General features: G+C 33.5%; 1 protein-coding gene across 4 annotated transcripts in view; it reads right to left on the bottom strand.

The window, feature by feature from the left end:
- The window catches only part of LRRCC1 (leucine rich repeat and coiled-coil centrosomal protein 1), a 35197-nt gene that overhangs the window by 8230 nt on the left and 7691 nt on the right, over positions 1-19276 (bottom strand). For 2 of the 4 annotated variants that reach the window (XM_061171321.1, XM_061171323.1), the window contains 11 exons: positions 17140-17315; positions 16830-17039; positions 12446-12642; positions 12020-12167; positions 10921-11069; positions 5012-5216; positions 4353-4492; positions 2761-2962; positions 2031-2216; positions 1108-1282; positions 43-206 (listed from right to left, as the gene is read on the bottom strand). In XM_061171321.1, the coding sequence (XP_061027304.1) occupies positions 43-206; positions 1108-1282; positions 2031-2216; positions 2761-2962; positions 4353-4492; positions 5012-5216; positions 10921-11069; positions 12020-12167; positions 12446-12642; positions 16830-17039; positions 17140-17315 (1952 nt within the window). The remainder of the gene's footprint in view (positions 1-42; positions 207-1107; positions 1283-2030; positions 2217-2760; positions 2963-4352; positions 4493-5011; positions 5217-10920; positions 11070-12019; positions 12168-12445; positions 12643-16829; positions 17040-17139; positions 17316-19276) is intronic. The other 2 variants (XM_061171322.1, XM_061171324.1) reach the window with 2 other exon arrangements.

Genomic DNA, 19276 nt, shown 5'->3' with positions numbered 1-19276 from the left:
CTTTCCACATGCTCTTTTCCTATAATAAAATGTCAAACTTACTTCTTTTAATTTTCCAATGGTTTCAGTTTGGTCTTCTACGATTTTGCACTTAATTCTTAATGTGTCATTATCACGTTCACTTGCCTTTCGCAGAGATTCATTCTCCCTACACAAACTTTCAATTTGAGCCTCTAGTCTCCCATGATTTTGGGCTAGAGAAGATCCTAAGAAACAAACATCATCAGTAAAAAACTTAAAAAGACCTTGGAGAATTTATATTTTATGAACATCTAATTTTACAATGTATAATATAGCAAATAAAAAGAAAAGCTGAATAAAGAAACAAAATATATAATAGCACACAATATGAAGAGGAAAGGGGAAAAGAACAAAAAGGCCTTCTAAACAACAGTGGCTATTTGAGAACCTAAAACCACAAATCATGAACAACTAACTCAGACATGAAATATTTAATGGGTCATGTTATGCTGTCCCAACAAAATCATATTACAGATTTCTATATGGAATGGACAAATGAACAATGTTCCATTTAGGCCAACACCTACTATTCATAATTTGTAAAGTCTCTAAGAATGCCTTAAAATGGTATATATCTCTTGCCTTATGGTGACTGGAAAGGGAATCAGACTGAGGGTAAGTTTACCTGAACCTAAAGTGGTTTTCATTCATAAACGATTTCACATTTCTCCACATATAACAACATAAATGTTACCAACATTTTTAGCTAAAAAAAAATGAATGCTGCATATGTACAAATAATTTAAAATCACTAGATAAGAAAGAATTGTTTTCAATGACTTATTCAGTTGTAGCATTGTAAACGTATACCTGTTCAGAAACGTAACCAAATTATAGTGGGGAAGAAAACCAACAGCAAAAAAATCAGAGCTATAACTTCATAACAGGTGTAATAAACTACTTCCCAATTCCTAGGTATAATTTCATTCCTGTTTGACTGGCAAATGACTACTTCTCTTTTCATATACAGTGTCACCTTCTTTCTTGGTATGTCTAGGCAGAGTTAAGCCCTTCCTTTCCTAATACCCAGATTTGTTGGATTAGCAGAATGGGCTATTTTTTCCCTTTGAAAATAGAGAATTTTACCCTGTTGTGCCAACTCATGTCCCCATACTTTTCTTTCTGTCCTTAAACCATAAATTAGCGATTCCTTGGCTGCTAGTTCGGAAATAAGCTGCATTTTTTCATGCTTGAGAAGTTCTATTTGAATACTCTTCTGCTTGTCATCTTCAATTAAAATTTCAAGTGTGTTGATTTGATTCTGTATACCACCAAAACACATTGAAAAAAAATGCAAAGTAATTATTATATTTAAGTGCTTCTTTATTTTCTTTTTGCATTTTATAATGAGAAAAAATGTTATTTAAGCAAATACAAAGTAAATGTTCCTAAATTTTACATCAGAAAATGTTTAAATTTTATTAACTAAAGATAAATGTAGGTCATGAAATAAAAAGTCAAATTTTAAGAGCCTACTCCTTTAAACGCTCTGAATTTTATTTAATATCTTAAAAGAGCAACTACACATGTAATACTCAAAATTTCTCACCAAATATTGAATATTTATATCAATAGTCTAAAGGTTACTTATAGAAAGTGAATCCTTTTGGGCAAAATACCACTAATATTTAAAATTGAGACAACAGAAATAAAGTAATTAAAAAATTATTATAGTTAGGTATATGTAAAAACAACCACTACCACAAAATTAATATATCAACAATTCATGTATTTCCCAAACTTCAACAACCTGTATCACTGTAAAACTGGTACATTAACTTAGTATGCTTCTTAAAATTAATTCACTTATTTTACTTAAATACTATTTTAGTATAAGCAATACAATCTGTGCAATCATGGTTTATCTCCTAATTATATTACTTTTCACACACGTAAGAATATATAAGTAGTGTTATCTAGTTCATAATTGTGTACTTCCTAAAATCATCACAATATTCTTGAGAAAATTACACAAAAAATTAAAAAGGAAATATAATGTTACGTCTTACCTGTAAATTTGTCGCTGTTTCCTGTTTCAATTTAGAAACTTCTGCAAGTTTTGTTTTTTGTTCCTTCACCATACTGGTTAGATCTTTAATTAAAGAGGAAGATTCATTTTCTTTTCGTTGAGCCCAAACAAGAGCATGCTTGCTCTTTGCTAATTCAGTTGCAACATTTTCAAAACCATCTTTAACCTATATTTCAAAATTGCATTATAAATAGCAGTTCTGCAAATATTTAGAAAATATCTGTTTCTGGAAACAGCTTACTTCTTTCATTTTTAGAATCAGAATAAAATTCACAGATAATTGGCTTTGCAGGCTAGCCAGGCCGTATGTGTTTGTGTTTTAAGTCCTCAACCCTGCTATTATAACATAAAAGCAGCCACAGATACTATGTAAACACGTGAGCATGACTCTGTTCTAATAAAACTTCATTTATCGAGCCCGGAGACTTTAGTTTGCCAATCCCTGCTCTACAGTAATAGAGGATTCAGGTTTCCTAATTCCTATTCGTGCTCTCTTTACTTGACCATTTATAACCTCACTTAGCTTTGGCAACAGCACTGAAGATTAGCTATTATTTATGTGAAGAAATAAGGCTCTAAGAATTTAAGTAATTTGGTTAAGATCATATAGCCAACATGCAAATAGAGCTAGAATTCTAAAACGTAGTCCTCTTATCAAACCATATCTTGTTGATTCTGTTTTCAATAAAAAGCTAGACGCCAATTCTTACATCTTTAAATCTTCTGGCTTCAACAGTTAAAGCAATACGGAATTCATTTTCTAAATCCATATACTGTTGGTTTAATGCATCAATTTTGTCTTGGTATTCTTTTATAACTTGTTCATGTTTTCTCTCTTCTTTAGCAATTTCTTTAGCTAAGGCTTCCTGGAACTCAGCTTCACTAAAAAACTCCCTTGTTTCAAGGTCTTTCCTGGAATGAAAAACAAATGAAAATCACAGGATGCTGTTTATCTGGAAAGAAAAACTTTAAAGGTCTTTAAATAGTTATTAAATGTTCTATATTCCCTATTATTAAAGATCAGCTCCTCACTTTCAAACACAGAAAACTGGATGGTAGATACAGAAAGAATATGAGTTTTGATTGCGCATTCAGTGGTGACAGGGATAAGAGGAGTATGCCAAATCTTAACTTCACTGAGATAGTTCAGAATCATTTTATGGTTTCTAAAATTCTTTGGGTGCATTCACAGAAGTCAGGTTCTGTCTCACTGCATCTTCTACTTTGGTTGAGTCTTTGACATACAATAAATACAGTCTGACTGGTCCTGGTGGTTGGTTAATTGAAAACAAGTTATGTGTGAAACTTCACCAATCTTTTAATATAGGGCCAGTTTTTTAATTTAAATGTGAACTCATTCTTCAGAGTTCTCCATTATTTTTCTTGAATAAATCAAACTCATAAAACAAAACCCATTATTTCTGGTTTTGGTTTCTTTAAACTAAAACAAGTTAAAAGATATCTGAAAAGAAAATTAAGTGCCAATTTTTAGATTTTTGTGATTATTTGCCCCCCAATCTTTTATAGTTGTCTTGACCACACATATGATGACAATTTTCCCCAGAGCATCAAAATTTAATTTATATATTAAAATTTAATTTACACAAGGACAAAACCAAAACAGGCCTGAGAACAAACACAATTAACTCATGGCAATCATTCAGCTGGTAGTAAGCAGATAACTAGCTGAATGTGCTTAAATTACTGTGGACTCTAAAAAGCAGGTGTTGGCAAACTACAGCCCATGGACCAAATCTGGCCTGCTGCCCTTCTTGTGGGGAAGTAAACTTTTACTGAAACACAGCCACGCCCATTCATTTATGTGCTGTCTATGGTTACTTTTGTGGTACAAAGAGAGAGCTAGGCATGACCTGAAAAGCCTAAAATATTGATATTTTCTATCTGGACCTTCACAGAGAAAGTTTGTTGAACCCTGCTTCAAAGGGATAAAGAATACTGATAATTTAACAAGTAGTTACTTGGAAGTCAATTAAAACAGCTTTCTCTGTATTAAAATGATCAACTTTTAGTTGGGCTTAGAGAAATGGAAAATGAGCTTCATTGCTATAAGGCCATACCTCAACCTCAATAAAGTTACTGATTTGTTTTTAAGCTACTAGTTCTAACTCTAAGACTGATTCTAAAGCATACATAAACATGTCATTCTCCATGAGCTAACTGTGCCAGACTTCACCACTGCTCAATCACTGTCTAGTCTTGGCAGGGGCAGGCGGGAAAACCAAATAACTTTTTCCTATTTTTAAATGTCCATATTTTCCTAAAATATACATATTTTATTTACCTGTGTTCTTGTTCTTTCAATGCAAGAAGTTCATGAAGTTGTTGCACCTGTTCCTTTTCTTGATGAAGAGAAGTTTTAAGTAAGTTTATTTCTCTATCAGCAGCTGCGGCTTTGAGTTCCACCTCTTGGATAAGTTGCATCTGAGTAAAATACACACCATTACCGTATTTAGATAATAATCTCCTCTGCTTCTATTTTAATGTCAGTTCCCCAAAGACAAGTGCCTTCTAAATAATAGGACCTAGTGACTAAGTTGATTTTCAAAATTTATTAAATAATGCTATGGTCAAGTGAAGTGTAGTCTTAGAAGCATCAAACACATTAGCATTAACTCTTATTTCACCACAGACTTTATTGAACATTTCCATTCAGAAGGCATGAAAATTAAAAGCCTCCAAGCACCCCAAGGAGACATTTAAAAACTGGCTCTTAAACACAAGCCTAACAACCTGCAGCATTTCCACCAACTCTGCTTTGTGAATGCTGGCAGCCCTAATTGAAGAAATGATTCCATAGGTTAAATTACTGGTACATTTAAACTAATTTTTGCATTCAGCCTAACATCTTTTATGTTTACTATATAACGACATAATTTGTTTCAGGACAGAAGCTATGAATGTGTTAATTCATGGGACTGATAGAGTAAAATAGAGAAATACCTGTGCTGCTTGCTGTTGCCCTTTTTGCCTCTCCTTTTTTTCTAATGCTTTTTCCAGGGTTCTTAAGTGTCTAATGTGATCCTCTTGTTGATCTCTTGCTTTAATTAATTCAATAGTTAGTTTTTTAATTTCATTTTGAAGTCTGTGAACCATAATTTCGAGTTGTAGTTTGGAATTTCTCTCTTTAAAAATAATTTCCTTTAGCCTAAAGCATAAATCAAATGTTGCTTTAAGTATATTATACATATAGAAGGATAAAAACTGTACTAAACATTAAAAGTTACAGTAGAGAGGAGATATGAAGTATGTTCCAAATTCTCCTTAGATAAAAAATCGTTGAAAAACAGTATGCCTTTCACCCATCCCTGAAACTAGCATTGGGCCAAGAGGGAAAACATTTTACATAAATTAATGAAACTTTATCTAAGAAGTTGTGGTACATATATACAGTGGAATATTACTCAGCCATAAAAAGGAATGAAATAGTGCCATTTACAGAAACATGGACAGATCCAGAGATTGTCATACAGAGTGAACTTAAGTCAGAAAGAGAAAAACAAATATTGTATATTATCGCTTATATGTGGAATCTAGAAAAATGGTACAGATGAACTTACTGGCAAAGCAGAAATAGTCACAGATGTAGAGAACAAACTTACGGTTACCAAGGGGGGTGGGGTGGGACAAATTGGGAGACTTGGATTTACATATATATACTACTATGTATAAAATAGATAACTAATGAGAACCTACTGTTTAGCACAGGGAACTCTACTCAATGATCTGTGGTGACTTAAATGGGAAGGAAACCTAAAAAAGAGTGGATATATGTATATGTATAACTGATTGACTTTGCTGCACAGCAGAAACTAACACAACATTGTAAAGCAACTATACTCCAATAAAAATTTAAAAAAAATACAAAGCTGTAGTAACTAAAACAGTATGGCACTGGCACAAAAACAGACACATTGACCAATGGAACAGAATAGAAAACCTAGAAATAAACCCACACATATATGGTCAACTATTTTTCAACAAAGTCCCTAAGAATACATAGTGGAGAAAGGACAGTCTCTTCAAAAAATGGTATAGGGAAAACTGGATATCTACATGAAAAAAAATGAAATTGGGTCTTATCTTACACCACACACAAAAATCAACACAAACTGGGTTAAGAAGATAGACATTAAGACCTGAAACCATAAAACTCCTGGAAGAAAACATAGAAGGAAACTCCATGATATTGATCTTGGCAATGATTTTTCCATGGGGACACCAAAAGCATGAACAAGAAAAGCAAAAATAAACAAGTAGGACTACATCAAAATAAAAAGTTTCTGCACAGCAAAGGAAACAATCAAGAAACTAAAAAGGCAACCTGACAAATGGGAAAAAATATTTGCAAACCATATATATGATAATGGGATAATATCCAAAATATGTAAAGAATTCATACAACTCAAAAGCAGAGAAACCACAAATAAACCAATTTTAAAATGGGCAAAACCCCCAAATAGACATTTCTCCAAAAATACGCAAATGGCCAAAAAGTATATAAAAACATGTTCAATGCCACTATTCATCAAGAAAATGCAAATCAAAACCACAGTGAGGTATCACCTCACACCTGTTAGGATGGCTATTATCCAAAAGTCAGAAGATAACAAGTCTTAGTGAGGATATGGAGAAAAGGGAGGTCTTATACACTGTTGGTGAGAATTTAAACTGGTGCAGCCATTATGGAAAATAGCACGGAGGTTCTTCAAAAAATTAAAAATAGAACTACCATAAAAGTGGGATCCAGCAATCCCAATTCTGGGTATATATCCAAAGGAAATGAAACCAGTATCTCAAAGAGATACCTGCATTCCCATCTACATTGCAGCATTATTTGCAGTATCGAGATATGGAATCAACCTAAATGTCTATTAATGGATGAATGGATTAAAAGTTTATAAATAAATAAATAAATAAATAAATAAATAAATAAATAAATAAATAAATGCCATATTAGTCAGCCTAATAAAGAATGAAATCTGGCCATTTGTGACAAAATGGATGAACGTGGAGGAGATTATGCTAAGTGAAATAAATGGTGATATAACTTATATGTGGAATCTAAAAAAAGTTGAACTCATGGGACTTGCCTGGTGATCTAGTGGGTAAAACTCCATACTCCCAACGCAGAGGGCCCAGGTTCGATCCCTGGTTGGGGAACTAGATCCTGCATGCATGCCGCAACTAAGAGTCCGCATGCCGCAACTAAAGATCCTGCGTGCTGCAACTAAGACCTGGCGCAGCCAAAATAAATAAATAAATATTAAAAAAAAAAAGTTGAACTCATAGAAACAGAGAGTAGAATGGTGGCTACCAAGGGTCAGGAGTGGGGGGAATGTTGGCCAAAGGGTACAAGCTTTCAGTTATAAGATGAGTAAGTTCCAGAGACCTAATGTACAACATGGTGACTAAAGTTAAAAGTAATGCATTGTATACTTGAAGTTTTCTAAGCAAGTAGATATTAAGTATTCTCAACACACAAAAAAACAACTATATGAGGTGAAGGATATATTAATTGGCTTGACTGTGGTAATGATTTCACAATGTATAACAAAACATCACATTGTACATCTTAAATATATACAATTTCTATTTGTCAATTATACCTCAACAAAGCTGAAAAATAAAATATTGAGATTGAGAAAAAATATAAATTAATGAAACTTTATCTTATGTGAACTTTACTATTCAACAGCAAAACTACAAAACACCTTATTTTTTCAGGCATTGTGCTAGATGTAGGCTTAAAAGCAAGCAAGATGAATAAGATACAGCCTGGTCTTCAAGGAGCTTAATATCTAGCAGAGGGGACACAGATGCATTTATAAAGCTACAGGAGAGAAGCAATATCTGAACAGATACCTGGAAGTCAACTCTGACTTCCCTGTATCTTCCCCAGACACTAAGTACTATATCCTAGTACTATACTACCTCTGTGTTACTTACAGCCTTTTGACTAAAAACTCTTAACTAGTTTCAGTAAGAAAGGAGAATTTATTGACCCACATAACCAATTCAGAGGCTGGGGTGGCACTATTCCGAGGGACAGCTGAAACCAAGGATATGAATACCATCAGGTCTCTCTCTCTGATTCCCTACAGGCTGGTTTCAGTTTTTCCTATGGCAGGCTTCTTTGTAACATATGCCAGGGAGATGGGGAAGGCTATAAACATCTCTGACAGCAGTGAGAACCAAACAGAAAAGGTTACCTTTCTCTAGCTCAACTTAGAACTGAGCTCTGGGAAAGGCTCTGGTTAGTCCAATTTGGTTCATATGCCCACTCCATGCAGCGGTCACTATGGCCATGTGGGCTAAGGCATATATTTACCCAGCTTGGGTCAGGGGCTCACCTCTTAACCAATATTATAGGTAGAGAGGCAGTTCATGACAGAACAGAAGTCGAGTGTTTGAAAAGGGGACAACGAATAGCAAAGGCATAGCCTCATGAAGGAATTTCTGAGCTAGGCAGCCACTCCAATGTGTACCTACTATAACTGCCAAGCCATAATTGAGAAAAATCCCTATACTCATCAGCTTCTATACTATAGTCATTTCTCCAATTCTTGTCCTCTTGCCTTTGAGAGTCGTCTCCAAACTGGTCTTCCTTTGTTCACTCTCTCAACTCTAGTTTGGTATGTTATATGAAAGAATATTGGACTTTATTCTGTGGACCATATGGTGGAAGGGGCAGAGAAGCTACTGATCAGTAAAATTAGAGAAATCCTCTAAAGCAAGAGATAAGGGCCTAAACTGATGCAACCGTTTGGGGATAGAGAGGAGATAGTTCAACACCTTTTAAGCAGAATGAAGACGGTATCAATACCAACTTGTTATGAAGTTTGAGAAAGAGAAAGGAAGCAAAAAAAATCATTCTGAAATTTCTAGCTTTGGTGGCTGACTGTATGGAACACCATTTATTAGAACAAAGAATACAGAATAAGGGAGCAGGAAAAAGTCAACCTAAGGACATGTTGATCTTAAGACACTTATAAGCAATGTAGACAAGAAACTTTTAGTAGATGATTAGATGAACAATTTGTTAATCAAGGAGGCCTATAAAACAGATAAAGATTTGGGAGCTTACTGGTTAGGTATTGAAAGCATAGTAGAGAAGATTCACTTTTTGAGATAATATATACTCACAGCATGGAACCTAGATGCTAGACCCTGTCTTAGGTATGAGGAAAACGGAGTCCCTACCAAGTCACATAAGGGAATATGAAGATTGGTGAGGATCTAATCCCCAAAAAACATTTGGGGTATAGACGAAAAAAGAATCAGAAAAGATTGAAGATGAATTTTCAAGAGAACAACAAATATGTAACACGGGAAACATGACACAACAGCAGAGAGGTTAAAGAAGTATAAAGATGAGGTGTGTCCAAAGCTTTCCAATTAAAATAGAATTTGGCTAGCAACCCCAGACATAACTTCCTCTAATATTCCACTAGATAATACCTACAAAACAGAATAAAACAAAAATTCATACACATATGACGCTAAACAAGAGAAAACATAGTGCCAAAATCAGGGAGGAATTTCAACCATAAGGCAAATGGAACTAAATTAAAATAATAATAGCTCTTAGAACACTCAGGCTTTGCCTTGTATCTTTCTGGATAAAAAAAAAAAAAAAGGGAAGATATATCCTCTCTTTCATTGTCTGACTGTGATTCATTGAGTCACACAGTCTCTATAAATCTATCATTAAACTATGTTGGCTACCTAAGCACCTACTGCAAACAAAAGTGCTGTTTCTTCTGAGGTGGTCAGAGGACAGTTATTTTATCCATTCTGTTCCTTTACCCCTGTCCAGCACTGTCTTGTATAAGGCAAGAAATTGGTGGGTAGTGGTGGTTTGGCTAGTAATAGCACAAAGCATCATAGCTTGCATAATTACAGAGGTTTTCATGGAACACGTTCGGTATCGTAATTTTCCTTATATTCCATAAGTACAAAGAATCAGAGAATCAGGTAGTGAGGGGTAGAAAATACCACATCAGTACCACACAACTTTACTAGTTAAATGCTTAAAAGAACCTGGGAATTGGGCTGGGAGCCGTGTACGTCAACTTACTAGTGAATGAAGATTGTAGAAAGGGAATTATCTACTGTATAAGCAGCTAAGAAATGGAACCAAGAGCAACTTCCTAAGCCCTATTTGTTGGCAAATACCAAGTCTAGAAACCCGGTGCTCATTCAAGGAGAAGAAGAGATAAAAATTGAAAGGAACCCCATGGAAAAAATCTTATAACCTTTTAAGGAAAAGCATAACTTTCGAAGTAATTGCCTATAGGAAACAGAAGAAAAAAGTTATTGTTATTTCAGAAAACCATTTGGTATTCTCACATATTGGAATAAGACAATCCTGTATTACATAATTTACTACAGAAAAAAAGAGATAAAACGGGAAATGGAATAAGATGGAATAAAAACATTAGAATTAAGAAACTTGGGTTATCTGGTACTGAAGCCCATTGTTGAGAAGAATATGCAACACAGAGACTGATTATGACCCAGAAAGCCTAAAGAAAAAGTGTGCCAAGCCCCGTCCTTTACAGAAAAAGTCTGCCAATCCCAGCTCTACACTCTTCCTGTTTTTTACTTATAATACTTTTTTTATTGATCTGACATCTCCCAGCTTGAGGGCTCAAATTAATATCCTGAATCCTTTGTTAATGTAAAAAACTGACAAAGCCGTAAATCTTTAAATAAAATTAGTTCAAACTAAAACCACATACATAGTTTTTTTATCATACTACAGCTAGTTTAAACTAAGGCATTCCAGTTCCAAGTTCAGCATTCTTTGTGCTATGAGATAACTTAAGGTTTACAGACTTTCCCCTTACCTATCTGTAGTAAGAAGAGCCAGGCTATGAATACCTTTTTTTTCATTTGCATGTTTATGCAGTTCATCAATATAATCCATAAGTTTCTTTTCAGTTTGTTCAGCTTTCCATCTCTTCTCTCTCTCTTGGTCTAGTTCCTCAACAAGTGCCTGAAAGAAAACAATATTGTTATGCGAACTTGGAAAAGTTACCTAACCTCTCACTGCCTCAATTTTCTCATTTATAATGTGGGAATAAGAGCATCTAATTCAAAGGGCTGTGGTGAGAATTAACCAAAAGAATGGAAGTAAAGCATGCAGAACAGTGTCTGGCACAAAATAGCCACTCAATAAATGTTAGCTGCTATTCTTATTGTCATAATGATTTTTATTATTTTCTAAATATTAAGGCCTTTATACCTGAGAATAAGGGGACAAAACCAATAGCATGAAAGGTGTGAAATGTTTCAAAAAGTAATCATACTATTGGAAGAATAGTGCACATTACAATCATAAGTATAACCAGTTGTTCACAGTAAAATAAGGGCAAGTTAATAAAAAATATAAAATAAATCAATGTGTGCTAAAGATTCTTAACAACATGTGAATGATTAACGAAAATATTGAAGAATTTAAAAATTCTTGAATGTCTCTTAATCTGGAATCCATGGGTCCAAAACTGGGTTTCAGGAGAGCCCATGAATACCCTGAAATTATATACAATGTTTTATGAGTTTCTCTAAGGAAGTTTCTCTGCAAAAACCCATAGATTTCCTTAGATATTTAAAGGAGTCTGAGACTCATAAGTTAGGAACCATTGCTTTAGGAAGAATTCAAAAATTCAGACATGTTTTCTCCTCCAAAGCATACAACAAAATGATTTCACTGAAATCTGATCTTAAATAAATGTGTAATTTCCATTCCTTTAAAAATTACAAAAATAGTAACATTACACAAAATCTGGAAATCAGGAAGGGGAAAATAACCCAACCGCAAACCCCAATAAAATTACACAAAATATTTTTTTGCTCATAAAAACATGCATAATTTTTCTGGGACTAACTTTGAATTTAAAACTAAGATTATTCATATCCAATTTTTCTTAATCTCTTAAATCATACCCGGTAAGTGGCATTTTCTGAGCTACCGCTGTTTACTTTAATTATTTCAGTCTTCTGCTTTTCTGATTCTTCTAATACATTATTGTTCACTAAAGATGATCTTACGTGTAATTCTTTAAAGAAAGGTTGTTTCATTTTACGATTACAACTGCAAAGAAAAAATCACAAAAAATAACTCAAAGAAATGTATAATACTTATAACTATTTTTCACAACTTAGGTAATGACAATCCAGCATAAGGAAAGAGAGCCTTTTATATAAATTTATATGAAAGTGCTGACTAAATCTGAGGCTGCAAGGCTGAAAAGTCAAATCTTTTGACATTAGAATAGTAAAAAAATATGACCATGAGATAGCTTTAAGAAAGAAGCCAGCAATATTAACTTCTGTGTGCCTTATCTGAATTTATAGAACTAAAAGAAGTACCTTATAAAAGCATTGTTGTTTTTACTGTGGTGCTTAATAGTTTGAATAGTTTTGGAATAATATGGGATTTTTGATCTTCGAGGAATTTTTCTATTGCATTCTTTTCTGTTTCCACAGTCACTTTCAGAAGTCACATCTGTGTCTCTTTTTGGTCTGAGATCTTTCTCAGGAACATTATCTATTAAAGAATTAGAAGTCTAGAATAAAAAAACCAAAGTTTTTTAAAAGTTCAATTCGGTATAAAAGAACATAATTTGACATTTTCTAAAATGTTATAACTTTTTACAAGATTAAAGATTTATAAACTAGGTATGTTTGGAATTAAAGACAAGATTCAACTTCTGGTATGGACAAGTAAGCTCCTATGAGGTTGACGCTCTCAAGATAACAATTACAAACCGGGGAAAAATACAAACAAAACAACAACAAACAAACACTACTTGGAATCCTGGAAAGTGAACAAAAGTAGTCTTATTCTAGAGGAGCGCTGACACCTGGAAATATGACCAGAATGGATTGTTTCTGCTTTATGGCTTTTATCCTAAGAAAACAGCACAATCGGCACTACGTAGGGAGTCTTAAAACTCAGGTGGGAAACCCACAAACTTTTGGGTCTGAAGAATCTGAGGATAGTATGGAATAGACTGCAAGAAGCCCAGCAAAGGATTTGGAGGCCTATAGCAGCATCTAGATTCTCCACAAAGTAACATTCACATTGTCCAGGACAAAATCCAAAACTACTCACAAAAGGGAGAACCAGGAAAATATGACCTATTCTCAAGAGAAATGACAATCAATGGAGACCTGAGAGGACCTAAATGTTCAAATAAGCAGAGAAGAACTTTACAACAGTGATCATAAGTATGCTCAATGATATAAAAAATGCTTATCATGAATGAAAAGGAAATTCAGCAGAGAAGTAAAAATTATTTAAAAAAATGGAAATTTTACAACTGAAAAATACAATGTCTAAAGTAAAAATTGACTGGCTGGACTAATACAGAATGAGGTGATAAAAGAAAGAATATGTAAACTTGAAGATAGTTCAGTGGACTTATTCAATATGAAGAATACAGAGAAAAAAAGTTGATAAAATGGACAGAGCATCAGGGGATTGTGGGACACATCAAAAGGTCTAAATGGAATTTCAAAAAAGAGAAAAGAGAGAATGGGACAGAGAAATATTTGAAGCAATGATGTCCAAAAATTCCAAAATTGAATAAAAACATAAATTTACATTGCATAATGATAAAAGAGTCACTTTAATAGGAAGAAAAAGTAGTCATAAATGTGTATGTGCTTAGTAAGAGAGCTTTAAAATATGACAAGCATATGTTGAGAGAATTAAAGGAAGAAGTAGACAAATCCACAATCATAGTTGAAGAATCTAACATCTCACATGCAACTGATAGAACTAGACAATAAAAATCAGTAAAATTAAAACTGTTGCTTATCAAAAGACCCTTAAGGAAATGAATATGCAACCCACAGATTGGGAGAAAATATATTTGACAAAACATTAGTATTCAAGATATAAAATGAATTCCTATAACCCAGTAATAGACTAATCACTCAATAAAAATATGGGCAAAATTTTTGAACACTGCACAAAAGATTCAATAAGTACATGAAAAAGTGCTTAACATCACTGATCATTAGTGAAATGCAAATTAAAGTCACAATGAATACCAGTATACACCCACTAGAATGACTAAAATAAAATCAATGCTAACACCAAACACTGGTGAGGATATGGAACGACTGGAACAGTCAGTTATACATTGTTGGTGGGAATAAAATGGAACAATCACCTTGGGAAAGCTCTGGCAGTTTCTTATATAACTAAACAAACACCTACCCTATAATCTAGAAATTCTAGTTCTAGTTATTTACTGAAGAGAAATGAAGACCTAAGTTCACAAAAAGACTGTACTGTAATGTTCATAGCAGTTTTATCCACAAACCTGGAAAGAACCCAGTGGTATATCAAGAGGGATAATGGAAAAATAAACTGTGGTATACTCATACAACGGAGTACCACACAGCAATAGAAACAAACTACTGATACACATAATAATGGACTGATTTCAAGGTTATTCTGAGTGAAAGAGGCCTTACACAAAAGAGTATATATACTGTATGATTCCACTTATATTAGGTTCTGGAAGGAGTATTAAATAATCTATGGTCAAAAAAAATGAGAAAAGTGATGGTGAGGGTGGGGAGTGCAGGAGAGGAATGCCTGTTAGCAGCAGCATGAGGGAACATTTTAGGACAGTGATGCTTACCTTCATAAAAGTTTGGGTAACAGGCCTATGTACTGTCAATTCAGGGAATACACACATCTCTATTTTACATCAAAAGTAAAAAAAAAAAAAAAGAAAAAGTAAAAGTAAAAAAACTGTAAAAAAATACTGAACTATAATGATATGATACGCAGGCTTAAGTATTTAGGGGGAAGTATACTGATACGTGCGATTCACTTTAAAATGTGTCATAAAATAAGACAGTTTGATAAATGTGTAGATGGATAGACATGTGATGAAATAAGTATAGTAAAATGTTGACGGTGGAATCTAGTTGGTGGGTATACTGCTAATTCACTTAGAAATTCTCTTAAATTTGCTCAAAGTTTTAAAATGTTCATAATAAAATGGTGGGGGAAAAATGAACACTTAAAGACAAAACAGCCTTTCACAGAGAGAATTCTCAAAATCAGTGTAACATTATAAGTCCAGTAATTAAGAAGAATAACCATCATTATATTATAGCACATTTTCAGTAGCTTTATGACTTCACTTATAATTTAAGTGTATATATCAACTGAAATTCAAATTGTATGTTTACCCTTTATACCAAGGAAGTTAGCAAACAAGAAGTCCTTCTCCTAAACATTTTTTGTATGCATAGCAACAAATCATCCTTTTTCCCCCAGAGAGCTAGACTCCTATTCTTATTTATAAAGTAGGAAGAATTATCACTAACTGAATAAGAAGCATGACAGTGGAAAGAATACCAGATTGGATATCAGGACATTTGGGTTTGAAGTTCAACTCTGCCTCACTAAAATAAAGGACTCTTAAATAAACTGAGTTTCTTTTCTATATAACAAGAACAACGATATATTAATCCCTATCTACTTGATTGAGTTATTGTGAGAATGAAATGAGGATGGCATAAGAGAAGCTGAAAAGTTCACTTCAAATTTAGGTTATTAAGCTTAAATCTAAGTTCTGACATTGAGAAAGAAGAGTCAGCCATTCTAAGATGGAAGATGAAACCTGAAGAGATGAAGAGCCTAGTATCTCAGTAACATGTTATCAATGATGTCAAAGAATGCATCTGCCAGCATTCTTGTCCCAGTTCTACTACAATCTACCTCTGTGGCCCAAATTGAAATCTCTAGGGATTTTTGGCACACAGAATCCTTATAGTCTTATTCACGTACCCACCTAAGGTAGACCTCATGTTTATCAAGCATTGCTAATGTTATAGCTAAGACAATAGTTCAGGATTATTAAAAACCCACTGAACCATAATCATTCCATAAGCATTTTCCACTACCCACCCCCATTTTGAGAAAATATTTAAATATTAAAATTCAACTACAAATTTCTAGGTCAAACTGACTTTTGACTAATAGCCTTTCTGGCCTATCCCACAGTCTTTCTCCCCCATGTCCAGGTAGGGGATAAAGGAAAAATCCATTGCATTCTGGGAGGTGTAGTGTTCAAGGAAACAACTGTCAGTATAGATCAGAGCAAGAATGCTAGAGAGAAGGTTGGAGACTCAAATAGTAGTAAATTCTAGGAATTACGGATCATCCACATAGTTCAAAGATTTCTAAAAACCAGAGAACCAGTAGCAGGCGTAAAGAAGGATTAGTATTTCAAGAAAGCAGAGGTTATTTGGTAAGGGTCTGCTGTAAACAGGAATTGAAGCAGGAATTATATAAAATAACTTGCCATTTAGCTATAGGTTATAAAAGTGGTTTTGATCATGAAACAACTGAAGAGAAAGTAGAGGCCAAAAGTAGCTCACATATCCTCTATGTTAATAAGCACTGAATCCAAAGAGTTCTATTTACTTGAAATAAAAGGTGGGTGGGTGGAAATAATGTGAAGTACAGCAGAACAACAAAGGAATTACATAATGAAGATTTGAAGGAGGACATTAAGGAAAATGAGTGAAAAAAGTATGTTTTTTCTACCACTACTACTACAATAGAATCCTATTTTAAAGAAAAAAAAATAAACATACACACCAATGCAATAAATATAGATTGTTTCTGGTGGGTCAGCTTGTATGCAATTTTACTGCACATTTTCTTACTATTTTTTTCTTCAACAAACACATTGCTTAGAAAAGTAGGAAAAATATTTACTTCATTAAGAAGCTGTAAAATTTGGTCATCTAATTTCTGAAGTTTCATCTCATTCTGAAAATCACTTTCATTCTTAACTTTCTCTGGCTCAGAAGAAGGACACACAGATATAAAGGATGTCAAACCAGTATCTGCTGGTGTACTTGCAAAGTGATCCAAGGGAGCTACCTCATCGATAGGTGGTGTTACCACTGGCATGCCGTCAATGATCTATGACACAGAAACAAACCAAAATCCTTTAAATTTACATTTATTTATTAATTAAAATTTGAAGATATCTTTTATATTAGAAAAAAAAAACGTACTATACCTCATCTTCACTTATATTTAGGGGAGAGTCAGAAGAAACTAAATTATCCAAAAGACCTTCAAAGCACTGTAGGCGTGATGAGTTTATTTCTGCCATATTTACTGGTTCACCAAATATGTTCTTACAATCTAGGATTCTAAGCTGTGGTAAAGTCTGGAGCATAACTGCTCTGTACCCTTGGAAACAAATCATTCAAAATGAAAACTCAAGCATAAAAAGAAAGGTTAATTATTTCTAGAACGAAGTAAATTTATCAGCTACCAGATATATCACCTGAATGATAAAATTAGTCCTGGAATGCAACTAATAAACGTGTAATAAAAAACTACTTAGTTCTTCTCCAGTACATAATCATTAAATACAAAACAAACAAAACACTACCCCCCAATCCCTCCCAAACAACCCTCCTGATGAAAGTCAGAAAGTTAAAAAATCATCATTTCTGGATCTATCTTTCATAAAATTGCTGTAAAGCTATAAATGCATGAAACCAGTAGCAATTTATTCCAGACAGAAAGCCAAACATATCTCTTGTTTATTTGTAATATGATTAGTATAGATGTAAATCAGGATGATGAGAATAACAATCAGAGAAGCAAGAATTTTGCTAGTGAGGCCATAAGCATTAACAAACTTAAACATTCCTGCTTTCTCCTCTTAAATTCTATATAACTAGGATTAAAACAGACAATCTATCAAGTATTTAAGAATATGTTTATTTTCCCTAGTTACATATGAGAAGTCTGGCAAATTAACATTAATTTGGTGTTTAGGCTAATAGAAACACTTCAATTTTGATAAATTTTAAAACCAAGTAAAATAAAGTGGTTGAAAGAACTACAAAAGAAAGAAGTCTGGCAAATTCATGTTAGAAATTTTGAGGAAAGAAAAGTAATTTCAGTAATAATTCTGGGGGGAGGGCAACTGTGTTCAGAGAAATACCTCATCTAGGAAAGAAAATGAAAAACAAAGGTTCAGACTATAGGAACTAGAGGTTCTTGAGACGAGATTATTAGGAAAAAAAATCCAACTTGTGGGTCAGTAAATTAAAGTTGTCTTAGGAATAAGGTTTTTTTCCCAAGAAAAGGGTTTTCCCCCCAAAATGGAAATCTGCTCTGATTTTTAGGGAGACTCTATCATTATATGGGCTTAGGAAAATAGTTGATCTCAAATCTAATATACTCTTCTGCAAAGTAAAATTATCAAAATAGGTTTCCATTCTGGGAAAAGCCTTCTCATAGCTGCATATTAATGAGAACACAGCCTCTGTAGCCAACTTCTACCCAAACACATCTTTAGAATGTATATTCATATTCTACGTTTGTATCTTATTGTTGGGTTAAGCAATTTGAGATAAGTGAGTTCTAGAAATGGCAGTCTGGTCTGCTTTATCTTTGCCAACCTCAGTGATTTTGAATTAGATCAAACGGCATTTCAGCAGCATCTTCTATATATCTTTTATCTTAATAAGTTTAAGCTCATATTAAGTTTAAGCTTTCTTCTTAAAAAAGTCATTTACTTGTTAATAATTTAACACATTCACATGGTGTAAAATTCAAAAGGTACTAAGTAAAAAGTTTTCCTAACATTTCCTGATTCCCAGATGCCCTTTTCTCATTTCCTGATCCCTACCTACCTAATACTGAAGTTAGCCACTATTATCAGTTTTTTGTGTATCCTTCTAGATATTTTATATATATATACTCAGCAAACACACACACACACACACACGTGTTATCCTTTGCACACAAATGGGAGCGTATTATACACAATGTTTCGCAACTTGCTTTTCTTTCTCTTAACAGTAGTATATCTTGGAGAAAACTGCTTATCAGTAGCTAAAGAGATTCTATATTCTTTTTTATGGCTGCTTAGTATTATACTATAAGAATATATCATAAGCACAATTTAATTTTGAGGCATTCACTTATCAAATATAAAACTGTCTAAAGAGAATTACTTATCTCTTCAGCTTGTATTCCTCTTTTAACAGCAATTTAGTTTGTCTTAATAAAATAATTTATTTGCAATTATACTTTTCCAAATACATAATAAAAAGTTGCAAAGCTTAAGACAAATTCAAGGAGGTCATAAATACAAGTTGCAGGAAATAAAAGAGCTCTGAAAATCAACTGTT

This window comes from Eubalaena glacialis, chromosome 17 (genome assembly GCF_028564815.1).
Source record: "Eubalaena glacialis isolate mEubGla1 chromosome 17, mEubGla1.1.hap2.+ XY, whole genome shotgun sequence".
NCBI lineage: Eukaryota > Metazoa > Chordata > Mammalia > Artiodactyla > Balaenidae > Eubalaena > Eubalaena glacialis.
Note: the sequence above shows the minus strand (reverse complement) of the source record. Positions and strands in the feature narration are given on the sequence as shown.